At 46.6% G+C, this 13,744-nt stretch overlaps 1 protein-coding gene and 1 non-coding gene across 2 annotated transcripts in view; both read right to left on the reverse strand.

Annotated features, from left to right (window-relative positions):
• The window catches only part of LOC116942134 (lipoxygenase homology domain-containing protein 1-like), a 145,289-nt gene that overhangs the window by 19,434 nt on the left and 112,111 nt on the right, over positions 1 to 13,744 (reverse strand). Inside the window, exons 28-29 of the mRNA XM_076066939.1 lie at positions 8,538 to 8,702; positions 779 to 960 (exon numbers count right to left, since the gene is read on the reverse strand). Coding sequence (XP_075923054.1) covers positions 779 to 960; positions 8,538 to 8,702 — 347 coding nt within the window. The remainder of the gene's footprint in view (positions 1 to 778; positions 961 to 8,537; positions 8,703 to 13,744) is intronic.
• On the reverse strand, positions 9,450 to 9,522 carry TRNAN-GUU (transfer RNA asparagine (anticodon GUU)). The gene has a single exon. It is a non-coding gene; the product is annotated as a tRNA-Thr (tRNA).

The raw sequence follows: 13,744 nt of genomic DNA on the forward strand, positions 1-13,744 counted from the left end.
CGGCCGCCCTCAACTCTGACCCGCTCAACCTACGCTGAACGCCGGTGAGATGTTAACTGCCTCGCCTGGTATACAGGAGGTCGTGGGTTCGATCCAGACCCTGACGTCTGTTGTAAATTTTGTCGTTTGCGTCTCTCTCTCTCTCCACCCGTGGTCGCATTTAAAATGAACGTACGTTTAGAGTTTTTGGCTGCTCTACATTTCGATGTGATAAGTCCCTTTGTTGAGCTATCATTGGTGGCCAGGTCGTTTCTGAAAAAAAGCAATATAGTTCAGTGGGCCTTACCTGGTAAAATAAAAATAGCTTTTTGTCTATTCGCCAGCAAGGGATCTAAAAATCGAGATAGACAGATCTCTGATGTGTTTAAAGGTTGTACGGCGCACTGTTCGGCAAACAAGTGCTGGCGTGTTGCTTCACGTGCTGGGAGATTCAATTGTATTGAATTCAGAATTTCCCATGCCGTTGATTACTCCGGAGAACAGTTTAAAAAAGGCCATTCATTTGAAACCTTAATTTCTGAGTTTGTTATCCCACACATATTTAATCAGTAAACAAAATACTGCAAGAACAATTAAGCGGGCAGCGACGTTCGTTGAAATTCTTTCGCACCGTGCAATGCCAACCGTGCCCATCGGAGGTAACGATCACATGGAGGTGACCACACTTAGCCAAAACGTACGTACGGTGTTACCGTGGATGGTTCACCACGTGACGCATCGTAGTAGTAGTAGTACCACTGCCGTGCCACGACAAACCCAAGCGGCGTGGGCCACACACCTCCAGGACGAAGGTGTCAACGGACCCGCGGTTGAAGTGCTCCTTGCGCTGCTTCTTGCTGGGGCAGAGGCTGGCCTGGCGCGTGCAGCTGCCGTCGCGGCCGTACAGCACCACGAACACGTCGGCGTCCGTGCCGGCGCTCGGCACGTCGCTCGTGCGCGTCGTGATCTCGTACGGGACGTCTGTCCGCGGGTGCGGTGGTGGGGGTGGGGGCAGCAGAGGAAGGAGGTGTGAGATGCGTTTGGGACGAAATCGCAGCCGTTGCGCTCGCGCGGGGTGGGAGTTGAGGGGGATGGGGGGGGGGGTCGCCGGTGTTGGCTAACGACGCGCCGGGGTCTATCATGTGCCGCAGTCAGCGTCCAAGCACCGCCGCGACCCGGACAAGCGCTCCGCAATTTGCGTGTTGCTGCTGGCGGAAATTCTGCGTTCCTATATGGCAGGAGCCAGTCCGACCGTAGGACCCTTGTAGGATTGTTTTCTTCGGATTGGTTTAGTTCACGTTGGTTTGCTGTCACCAGGTTTATTGAGCAACGGGGTTTTTTTTTTACTGCGCCAAATTAAGCCGATCCACTCGTGAGGTCCCGCTAAGTGAGACTCAATTCGAGGGTTGATTCTCCGTCAGGACGTTGAACTCGCGACCTTCCAATTATGTGTCGTGCGCTCTAGCCAGAGAGATCGCCGGTCAGATAAACATTCCACACAGAGACGTACACAATTACCGTTTGCTACCATGATCCCTGAATATCAACTCCCTTATTTATTGTAAACGGGTGAAGGCGGAGGCTTTGAAGTACTTTTTAGGTGGGTGATACCTGGTTGAAAATCCTGTTCCCACAACACAGTTGGCCTTGAGATTCTTATACTGCGTAGATGCTGCACATAAAGTACCCTGTTCTCCTGATTATAAGACGCAATATTTTCCGCTGATATTTCATGTAATATTTTGGCGATGCATCAAATCATCTGTTCGGGGTGTGTGTGTATGACCTGATTGTATAACTTTATTGACATAGGACACAGAATATGGTATCATTACTGGCTACCACTCATGTTAAGTGAGGGTCTTTCTCTAATTGAATTAAAATGAGCACGGTGGAGGCTTCTGATACTCGCAAATCGCTCGCAGGCTTGCTCAACGTTCTACACACCGAAGATGAGAGACATGTCTGGAGTGAGTGTTACCAAATATCTTACGCACGGAAAAACAAAAAACTACGTTCAAGAGAAGTGAGGTTTAACCGCCGAGAAGATTAAAACGATGGATGTGCAAATATGACGTCCGATAGAGAGTCTGGAGGTTACCTTGTGCCCAGAGATCACGCTGTTCCACCACCACCATCACCACCACCAACAGCAGCGGAGAGACGGGAGGGAGAGTGCAGTGGCTTGGAGAAACCCAGGAGGCGAGCAGGGAAAGCACCCAGAGTTCACCATCGCAGACGCACCGTCACCAGGCGACAAACCTCACGACCGCAGCTCAGTGGTCACAAACGAGGCCCGACCGCTAAGGTCAATAAAATTCTGCGTCGGGTGAAGGGGGGGACTCGTCGATTGAGTCGCGAGGAGGCCGCCATTCTATCAAAATGCCTCGATTTCAAATCTGTGTATCTCCATTGGCAGTCTAGAGTCAATGATGCTGGCCGTTTTATCCAAAGGGTAGCCACTGTTGATCTTCCAAAGATGTTGTTTTCATTTTATTGACACCGGAGATGATGAGGAGTTGAGTCAATTCCTGACTGGGATTTGAACGCGAATTTTTCCAGGTGGTGCTGGAAGGTCACGTGTTAAAATTTCTTGTGGAGGTTGACTCGGTCTGTCGTTCTACTGGGGAAAGTAAAATTGGTACCACCTTGTGGGAAAACAACAATAGTCATTCCATCAAGAAACTGGCCTCGACATATGAATGTGGAATTTCCACCGCTGGTTTTAGGGTCGCCAATGCTTTGCCTTCATCTCTATTGCTTAAAGTGATGAGTGGAATGCTCTGTGAATTATTAAATGACAGCAACGTCCTTTGTTTGTCCAGGGAAGTCTGAGTGAATCACAATACTTGTTTCCCTGCATTGAGATATTATGCCAATTAAATTTTTAATACAATGCATTATTAAAAATTTTATTTTCAATAATTAAAAACTATGAATTTGGCCAAGTTTAAAATGTGCTCAGTTATTATCGGCTCGACCGTTAAATGATTTAGGGACATTAATCTTTTAACTACGAATCATGTCTGTAGAACGCAAGCTCAAAGAAGATCGCAGAATTTCATTCACCCGAAAAGAGAGAACCACGACAGCCCATCAATGCACGTCGCTCTGACTCACAACGCACCATGCCGTCAACGCACGTCGCTCCGACTCACACCGCACCGTGCCGTCAACGCACGTCGCTCCGACTCACAACGCACCGTGCCGTCAACGCACGTCGCTCCGACTCACACCGCACCGTGCCGGGGCTTTGCCTTTTAGACAAACACGCTAAAGCCAAAGAACCCGTTAGGTCAGCCACCAAACCACCACGGTTAGAACCCACACCAACATTCACCGATACCGCGAGCAGCAACAGCAGCAGCAACAGCAGCAACAGCAGCAACACGGATTCTGACCCTGACGCGATCCCAACGCAATCCCAGTAAACGTGGAACGTTGAGACCGACGTTCGGCTCGACGTTTACAACCACGTGCCAGCGTCGGGCCCAACGTTGCGTGTTTACTGGGGACTCGGCCGATACGAGGCCCTCGGACACAAAGAGGGCTTTCCCCAGTGGACCTGCATATCAAGCGGGGAAGCTAAACGTCGTTCTACCGTTACGCGCTCGTAAACAACACCATGGCTTGTTTAAAATTTCACAAAAGGGAAGGTTCATCGTCGCTCTGGGAGGCCAACTCCCAAGTCACGCTGTCGTCATTCTGCTTCACGACCGCGTGGCAAAACAATTTTGTCCGGATCCGCGGCGCACCAGAGGGTTTTTTTTTACTTTATTTCATCGGATCTCATTTATTTATGTATCATTTTTTTCGCAACGCAAATATGGAGCCAGCATGTGGGCTGCATGATACATTCGCAGCAGACGAAGGCAATCGACAACGGGCCCAGAAATAGCCCTCACTTTGCGCGTAATTTAGAGTCAAATATGGGCAAACCACAGAGGCAAGCAGGGTGGTCTTCACAATCAATGTAATAGCGAGCAGGCATATCCATTAAACGTACATTAATATTCTCCTCGCCAGGTGAGGCCAATACGTGTAATTGAATGCTCCCCTTTAAACCCATTTGGCTTCTCTCCACGTGCCGCAGAGCGGTTTAGACACCCGGACGGCATCGAGCTGCTCGCTATAAATGGACCGCAGTATCAGTAATGATAGCCCTCCCTGAGGCTGCCTCGGGAAGGTGCTGCATTTGGGGATGTTTGGCCAATTCCTTGCCGAGTCGTTTTTTTTTGCATGTGAGGTAACCCAGAGGCGCCCAAAGAAAAGCCACTGACGCAAAGGATTAACGCTCGAATTCGAGAGGTTTGGCAACCTACTTGCTGTGCTGCATTCTCGACGGTCAACCTGGTCACCACGCAGGTGGATATCTCACGGATAACACAATCTCTCCCCGACCCACCAACCCTGATGGCCCAAAGTGCTGGATTGCAAGCTTGCGCATCACGCCTGGCATGCACAGATATGGCATTTTAAACTGGTCGTTGTCGTCTTACGTGGGCAGCCCTTTCGTGAGAAGGCCCGTGTTTAAAACAAGGCAACACGTATGGCAAATGCACCTCAAAGCAACCTCAACCACTGCAGCTCTTTGTGATCAACACGTGATGTACCCAGACTCCAACGTTGTACAGACGGTGATTCGATGCGGGTTTTCAAATTCTCTGTGTCGGACGCAGCTGTTGGAAAACAATTAACGTGGGGGCTTTGACGCAATAAAAATGTCTCACGAGTCAAACGAGCCCAGGGTTTCGAACCAGCGGTGGAAATTCCACATTGTTATGGCAGGAGCCATTCTAGCCAAAGTACATCTACTGTTGACGTCCCACAAAGTGGTATGCCGATTGTAAACTCCGCGAGAGAGAGTTGAGAACTGCCAACAGCACCACCCGGCCCAATAAATAAACAAATAGATATCGACAGTGAAAGCTAACGTGGGCAACTTATAAACGCAGCACTGGATCACAGTTTGGACGGATTGGCATCTAGTTACACACGTGGCAGACAACACCGTGACACTACAGATAAACAGCATTCATAGGAAGCGACCAACATGAACTGGAATTTATTGTTCGCTTGTCACACTCCACTTCTGCAGCACTGCATGAGGACGGCTGCTTCGGCAAGGGTGGGCGGCGTTAGTAAGCGGTGACAAAGTGCAAGCTGGCATTTTGCGAAAAAGCTACATTGGCAATCCTTTAACGGAACCCCATCAGACAGTCGCCTTTTCGTTCGTACAAAACCCAGAGTCAGACTTTGCTCGCATTTATCCCTCACAAGGTCAATGAGTCTCCCTCCTCACACAGGCAATGGTGCAACGCTTCACTCCCACCGGCCGCTCTTAAACCGGCGGTGGAAATTCCACGTTCCTATAAGACAACAACCGCCGTTTGCTTAACTGCGAAGAGAGGACATGTTTACATATTAAACCCGGAGGGACAATGTGCTTAATCGTCTCCGGAGAAGGGGATTTTTAAACTCGCAGCGTTGCGATTGTAAGTCGCGAGTTTTAACCGCAAAGACACAAGGACACATTATGGTTCACAACATCACAGTTAAGAATTCCTTCTGTTAAGCCTTGCCGCTACACTGTTGTGCGTATCAGGGACACTTTTTGGTTGAGCATTTGATAGCAAAGCGGCAAGATTGGCGTCACCGCAGCGATCAGCATGCGCCACGCATTTCTTGATGACCTGCTGTGCGTCATTGTCATCTATAATAATGCCCGCAATATTCCATACGTGTCTCCTACTTGCAAAGCGATGACTGTACCTTGAAAGGCTCTCACCTGGGCCTGACTAATTGAACTACTAATAGACTTGTTGACAAATGGGCAAAGCGATATAAAGTGGAGTCACGCCGTTCCTGAGCTGGACAATTTGCATATTTAATTCGTGGGAAAAAAATGAAAAGGTGGCCAAGTGGCTTTAGAAGTCAAAGCACTGAGCCAGCACTGCTAAGAGCCTGGGTTTGAATGCAGATTTTAGCCACCTGTGGTTAAACCGTGTTCTCAAGTTAAGCGAGTTGATGGTCTCTGGCCGATCAAGAACGACTCCACAGTACGGCGCCAGCTATCGTGGATTGCGGTTGTGTCGCTTCGGTTCTCTGCTGGGAGTGCAACGTCTTTTAAAAACGAAGGCGCTCGCCTCTCTCTAACTGAAATGAAAGCTGACCATTTGTGCGTTCCGAGATTCAGACGCTGCTCAATGAAGACCTGCCCATGCGTGTGAATCATGGAGTTAACTTTTACCATGCTTCGTGACACTGGTCAATGTGGGATGGTGAATGGGAGGTGGGAAAGAGTGGCCCAGGACTGGTTGAGATATCACTCAGATATCACCCGCCGCTGATGTCAAAGTGCAGTGTGCTAACGATTGCGCCACCACTCCCCTCATGCTTCTTAATAGTAAAAAAAACCGCTTTGTTCATTGGTTTTTTCGGTAAAGTCACGTATGTAGAAATACCATAAAATTATATTAAAGTAAATCAATCACGACGTTTCGACCGCAACACAAGCGATCTTCATCAGGTGTAAAAAACAAATAGCGAGGGAGCACATAGGGCGACACCAACGCAACACATAGAGAGCGTTAAACTTACACGGAGGTAAATACAACAAGAAGATGAGAGACGAGAATTCAACAAACCTAAGAAACAATTACGTGATGCAAAACCAGTCAGGTCAACAACACAGTTAGACACTTGCCTGGCGGACCACGAATTTCAGAAGAGTGCTCAATTTCGTGTTCATCCTCTGGATTGAACATACCAGCATAGACAGAGTGAACAAATACGAGGTACAAGTCCTTGCCTCTTGGTGTCCCTGTATATGTATTTCTGCTGACTTGTACCTCGTATTTGTTCACTCTGTCTATGCTGGTATGTTTAATCCAGAGGATGAACACGAAATTTAGCACTCTTCTGAAATTCGTGGTCCGCCAGGCAAGTGTCTAACTGTGTTGTTGGCCTGACTGGTTTTGCATCACGTAATTTTTTCTTAGGGTTGTTGAATTCTCGTCTCTCATCTTCTTGTTGTATTTACCTCCCTGCAGTTTAACGCTCTCTATGTGTAGCGTTGGTGTCGCCCTATGTGCTCCCTCGCTATTTGTTTTCAACACCTGATGAAGATCGCTTGTGTTGCGGTTGTAACGTCGTGATTGATTTATTTTAATATAATTTTACGGTAAAACTACATACGTGACTTTACCGAAAAAAAACAATGAGTAATTTATGCAGTCACGAAAGCTTTAATTCTTTATTAAACCGCATTGTGTTTCATCAACTCGTTTACAATTGCATTTGCTCATTTATTGAAAATACAATGAAGTCTGTGATAATTATAATATTAAAAATATATCATCTTAGTTACATTAATAGAACACCATTATTGCCCTAAAGCTTCTAATGGCAATACAGCGTTATAAATAATCAAACTGTCAATGCTTGAACACTGCCTGTAATTAAACACAAATCACAGGAATCGTCTGGACACAACAAGAGAAGCATGCGTGGCATTAAAATTGAGATCACCCTTCATCATTGTCGTCAGTAATGATGAATTCCCTGCTTGATGAATACCTGCCCAACGTCACCATTAGTTTACCTGTAGATCTCCTCCCCAGTGTCCGCTAGAAAGAAAAAACCAACCGTCATGGTTATGCAGTAAAAGTCAAAGTGTTTCTGTGACCAAACTAGCAATAGGACCGCACTTATGTATGTTGGTGGTCTTTGAGTAAGTGGTGTTAGTTCCACATTCCTACGGTGGGGACCAGTCACTCCATAGGTTGTACACTGTTAACGTCCCACAATTTGGCGCTACTGATTTTATCCACCCTCGGGCGGGCGATGGGAAGAATCCACGACCCAAACGGGAGTTGAAACTCGCAAATCTCCCGACTGGTGAGCCATCACTCTTGAGAGGCGCCATGACAACAAAACGCCCTGACCACACTGGGCTGTGGCAAAACCGACTCCCCGGGGTCGCCACCTTTGAGGTACAAACAAAAAATGAGGACAAACGTGGGAAGATTGTTTCACGGCATCAGTAGAGGGGAGAAGTGCCACCGTGAGCGGTGTGTTTTCACGCATTCGACAAAAACCCGAGGACGTTTTGGACCGTGACCTCACGTGGACAACAATTTTGTGAGAAGCCAGGACGAGGTGGCAACCGCAGCGCCTACCGAGAGGGATTCATTGATTTTTCACCACTGGCTCAGAAACGGCCAATGCAAGATAACCGCCGCTCTGCTGTTTTCTGCGAGCAGGGAGCCCGCCCTGGGCTTGAGTTGACCCAGCGAGAAAACGAATGGTGGCACCACTCAAACCGTCTGCTGCTCTGGTCTCTCTCTTTCAGTACCGGGCAGGGAGCGGACGTGCGAAAGGGGACTGGCGACCGGACGCCGCTCGCCCGGCATCAACGAGATCCTCACAAACGCCGACATCGTCGTCGCCGCCATCGTGACGATCGTTTTTAGCATCGTCGCTACCGGGATCGCCGGCGCAATCGCCGGCACAGCTGCTGTCGCGGCGCAAAGCGTCCGAGCTGCCGGAGCACCTACGTGGGGCATAGCGCTCGGAGCTCGGCTCGGCTGGGAAGAGCTCGCGCTCCGTGCTGCCATCGTCCTCGTCCGCATCGAGCCACCGCGCACAGGCAAAGCGCAGGCGCTGGCCCAGTGAAGGCGCGTCCACCTCCACCCAGTCGAGGAACCAGCCGGCCGAAAGGCCTGCGGGGTGAACAAAAATAAAAAAGAGGGCGTCCAGCGCAAGGTTAAAGGACGAAGATGAGGTTCTCACGTTTCCGACTAGTTTCGGTGAGTGAGAATCAGCGGATGTTTCAACACCGACTTCAGCTGAGGAAAACATTTGGCAGATGAATCGCATGAACCAACAACGTATTCACCAAGACTCGTTGTACCATCATGAAGGCATGAATGACAATCACTGTAAAAAGGCAACCTAGTATTGATTTCTTGATAGCAAAACACACTCTTTTAAACATCATCCCTTGGTAGGCTTGAACCACCAACCGTGTTGGTCAACAGATGAACACGCTAACCAATTGCGCCACAGAGACTTTCTGCAAGCAAAAAACACTCCGAAACCTCGTCCCTGGGTGGGCTTGAACCACCAACCTTTCGGTTAACAGCCAAACACACTAACCAATTGTGCTACAGACACAGCTACATAGAACTGCTTGCTGTTCCATATTTAACGAATTTATGAAATTTGCTGTTGAAAAAGAAAAATCTAGTATTGACTTTGTGAACTAAAAATGCACTTTCAAACAGCATGTCTGGGTGGGTTTGAAGCATCAACCTTGTTGGTTAATTGCTGAAGGAGTTAACCAATTGTGCCACAGAGACAACTCACAGATGCTATTTGCTGTTCTATGTTTAAGGAATGAATGACATTCGCTGTCGTAACAACGAATCGTGAATAGACTTCGGCAAGCAAAAACTACTCTGAACCCTCGTCCCTGGGTGGGCTTGAACCACCAACGATTTGGTTACCAGCCAAACGCACTAACCAATTGCGCACAGAGACAGCTAAAAGCAACCACTTGCGGTTCTATGTTTAAGGATTTTATTAAATTCACAGTCTTAAAAAAATCTAGAATAGACTTTCTACAAGCAAAAAACACTCAGAAACTTCGTCGCTGAGTGGACTTGAACCACAAACCTTTCAGTTAACAGCCAAATGCGCTAACCAATTGTGCCACAGAGACAGCTGCAGGCAGTTTCTTGCTGTTCCATGTTTAAGAATTAATGACATTCGCTGTCGTAAAAACGAATCTGCAAATGACTATGTGAAATAAAAATACACTTTCAAACAGCATCTCTGGGTGGGCTTGACCCAGCAACCTTTACAGTTCACAGCAGAACACGCTAGCTAGTTGCGCCAGAGACAGCTGCAAGAAGCCACTTTCTGTCCCATGTATAAGGAATTAATGACATTCGCTGTCGTAAAAACGAATCGAGAATAGACTTTCTGCATGCAACGTCGTCCCTGGGTGGGCTTAAACCACCAACCTTCCGGTTAACAGCCGAACACGCTAACCAATTGCGCCACAGAGACAGCTACAAGGGTCCCACTTGCTATTCCATGTTTAAGGAATTTATGAAATTCGCAGTCGTAAAAAAAATCTCGAATAGAATTTCTGCAAGCAAAAAACACACAGAAACCTCATCCCTGGGTGGGATTGAACCACCAACCTTTCGGTTAACAGCCAAACACACTAACCAATTGTGCCACAGACACAGCTACATGGAACTGCTTGCTGTTCCATAGTTAACGAATTTATGAAATTTGCTGTTGAAAAAGAAAAATCTAGTATTGACTTTGTGAACTAAAAATGCACTTTCAAACAGCATGTCTGGGTGGGTTTGAAGCATCAACCTTGTTGGTTAATTGCTGAAGAAGTTAACCAATTGTGCCACAGAGACAGCTCACAGATGCTACTTGCTGTTCCATGTTTAAGGAATGAATGACATTCGCTGTCGTAACAACGAATCGTGAATAGACTTCGGCAAGCAAAAACTACTCTGAACCCTCGTCCCTGGGTGGGCTTGAACCACAAACCATTTGGTTACCAGCCAAACGCACTAAACAATTGCGCACAGAGACAGCTAAAAGCAACCACTTGCGGTTCTATGTTTAAGGATTTTATTAAATTCACAGTCTTAAAAAAATCTAGAATAGACTTTCTACAAGCAAAAAACACTCAGAAACTTCGTCGCTGAGTGGGCTTGAACCACAAACCTTTCAGTTAACAGCCAAATGCGCTAACCAATTGTGCCACAGAGACAGCTGCAGGCAGTTTCTTGCTGTTCCATGTTTAAGAATTAATGACATTCGCTGTCGTAAAAACGAATCTGCAAATGACTATGTGAAATAAAAATACACTTTCAAACAGCATCTCTGGGTGGGCTTGACCCAGCAACCTTTACAGTTCACAGCAGAACACGCTAGCTAGTTGCGCCAGAGACAGCTGCAAGAAGCCACTTTCTGTCCCATGTATAAGGAATTAATGACATTCGCTGTCGTAAAAACGAATCGAGAATAGACTTTCTGCATGCAACGTCGTCCCTGGGTGGGCTTAAACCACCAACCTTCCGGTTAACAGCCGAACACGCTAACCAATTGCGCCACAGAGACAGCTACAAGGGTCCCACTTGCTATTCCATGTTTAAGGAATTTATGAAATTCGCAGTCGTAAAAAAAATCTTGAATAGAATTTCTGCAAGCAAAAAACACACAGAAACCTCATCCCTGGGTGGGCTTGAACCACCAACCTTTCGGTTAACAGCCAAACACACTAACCAATTGTGCCACAGACACAGCTACATGGAACTGCTTGCTGTTCCATAGTTAACGAATTTATGAAATTTGCTGTTGAAAAAGAAAAATCTAGTATTGACTTTGTGAACTAAAAATGCACTTTCAAACAGCATGTCTGGGTGGGTTTGAAGCATCAACCTTGTTGGTTAATTGCTGAAGAAGTTAACCAATTGTGCCACAGAGACAGCTCACAGATGCTACTTGCTGTTCCATGTTTAAGGAATGAATGACATTCGCTGTCGTAACAACGAATCGTGAATAGACTTCGGCAAGCAAAAACTACTCTGAACCCTCGTCCCTGGGTGGGCTTGAACCACAAACCATTTGGTTACCAGCCAAACGCACTAAACAATTGCGCACAGAGACAGCTAAAAGCAACCACTTGCGGTTCCATGTTAAAGGATTTTAATAAATTCACAGGCTTAAAAAAAATCTATAATAGACTTTCTGCAAGCAAAAAACACTCAGAAACTTCGTCGCTGGGTGGGCTTGAACCACAAACCTTTCAGTTAACAGCCAAATGCGCTAACCAATTGTGCTATAGAGACAGCTGCAGGCAATTTCTTGCTGTTCCATGTTTAAGAATTAATGACATTCGCTGTCGTAAAAACGAATCCGGAATTGACTATGTGAAATAAAAATACACTTTCAAACAGCATCTCTGGGTGGGCTTGACCCAGCAACCTTTACAGTTCACAGCAGAACACGCTAGCTAATTGCGCCACAGACAGCTGCAAGAAGCCACTTGGTGTCCCATGTATAAGGAATTAATGACATTTGCTGTCGTAAAAACGAATCGAGAATAGACTTTCTGCATGCAACGTCGTCCCTGGGTGGGCTTAAACCACCAACCTTCCTGTTAACAGCCGAACGCGCTAACCAATTGCGCCACAGAGACAACTCACAGATGCTGCTTGCTGTAAACCTTTTAAGGCATTAATGGCATTCGCTGTCGTAACAACGAATCCAGAAAAGACTTCGGCAAGCAAAAACTACTCTGAAACCTCGTCCCTGGGTGGGCTTAAACCACCAACCTTCCGGTTAACAGCCAAACACGCTAACCAATTGTGCCACAGAGACAGCTGCAGGCAATTTCTTGCTGTTCCATGTTTAAGAATTAATGACATTCGCTGTCGTAAAAACGATTCTAGAATTTACTTTGTGAAATAAAAATACACTTTCAAACAGCATCTCTGGTTGGGCTTGACCCACCAACCTTTACAGTTCACAGAAGAACACGCGAGCTAATTGTGCCAGAGACAGCTGCATGAAGCCACTTGCTGTTCCATGTTTAAGGAATTAATGACATTCGCTGTCGTAAAAACGAATCTAGAATAGACTTTCTGGATGCAAAAAACACCCTGAAACCTCATCCCTGGGTGGGCTTGAACCACCAACCTTCCGGTTAACAGCCAAACGCCCGATCCAATTGCGCCACAGAGACAGCTACGAGTGATCGCTGGCTGTTCTATGTTTAACGAATTTATAAAATTCGCTGTCTTAAAAAACAAAACTAGAACAGACATTCTGCAAGCAAAAAACTCTCCAAAACCGCATTACTGGGTGGGCTTCAACCACCAACCATTTAGTTACCAGCCAAACACACTAACCAATTGCGCACAGAGACAGCTACAAGGGACCACTTGCTGTTCCATGTTTAAGAAATTTAGGAAATTCGCAGTCTTAAAAAAAATCTAGAATAGACTTTCTGCAAGCAAAAAACACTTAGAAACGTCGTCCTTGGGGGAACTTGAATCACCAACCATTCGGTTACCAGCCAAACGCACTAACCAATTGCGCCACAGAGACAGCTAATAGCAACCACTTGCTGTTCCATGTTTAAGAATTAATGACATTCGCTGTCGTAAGAACGAATCTAGTATTGACTTTGTGAAATAAAAATACACTTTCAAACAGCATCTCTGGGTGGGCTTGACCCACCAACCTTTACAGTTTACAGCAGAACACGCTAGCTAATTGCGCCAGAGACAGCTGCGAGAAGCCACGTGCTGTTCCATGTTTAAGGAATTAATGACATTCGCTGTCGTAAATACGAATCAAGAATAGACTTTCTGCATGCAAAAAACACTCTGAAACCTCGTCCCAGCGTGGGTTTGAACCACCAACCTTCCGTTTAAGAGCCAAACACGCTAACCAATTGCGCCACAAAGACAGCTACACGAGAGCACTTGCTGTTCCATGTTTAACGAATTTATTAAATTCGCTGTCTTAAAAACCAAATCTAGAACAGACATTTTGCGAGCAAAAAACTCTCCAAAACCACATCTCTGGGTGGCTTGAACCACCAACCATTTGGTTACTCGCCAAACACACTAACCAATTGCGCCACAGAGACAGCTACAAGCAAACACTTGCTGTTCCATGTTTTAGGAATTTATGAATTTCGTAGTCTTAAAACACAAATCGA

The sequence above is a fragment of the Petromyzon marinus genome, chromosome 13, assembly GCF_048934315.1.
Source record: "Petromyzon marinus isolate PM22_M1 ecotype Great Lakes invasive population chromosome 13, UKy_Petmar_22M1.pri1.0, whole genome shotgun sequence".
Taxonomy (NCBI): Eukaryota; Metazoa; Chordata; class Hyperoartia; order Petromyzontiformes; family Petromyzontidae; genus Petromyzon; species Petromyzon marinus.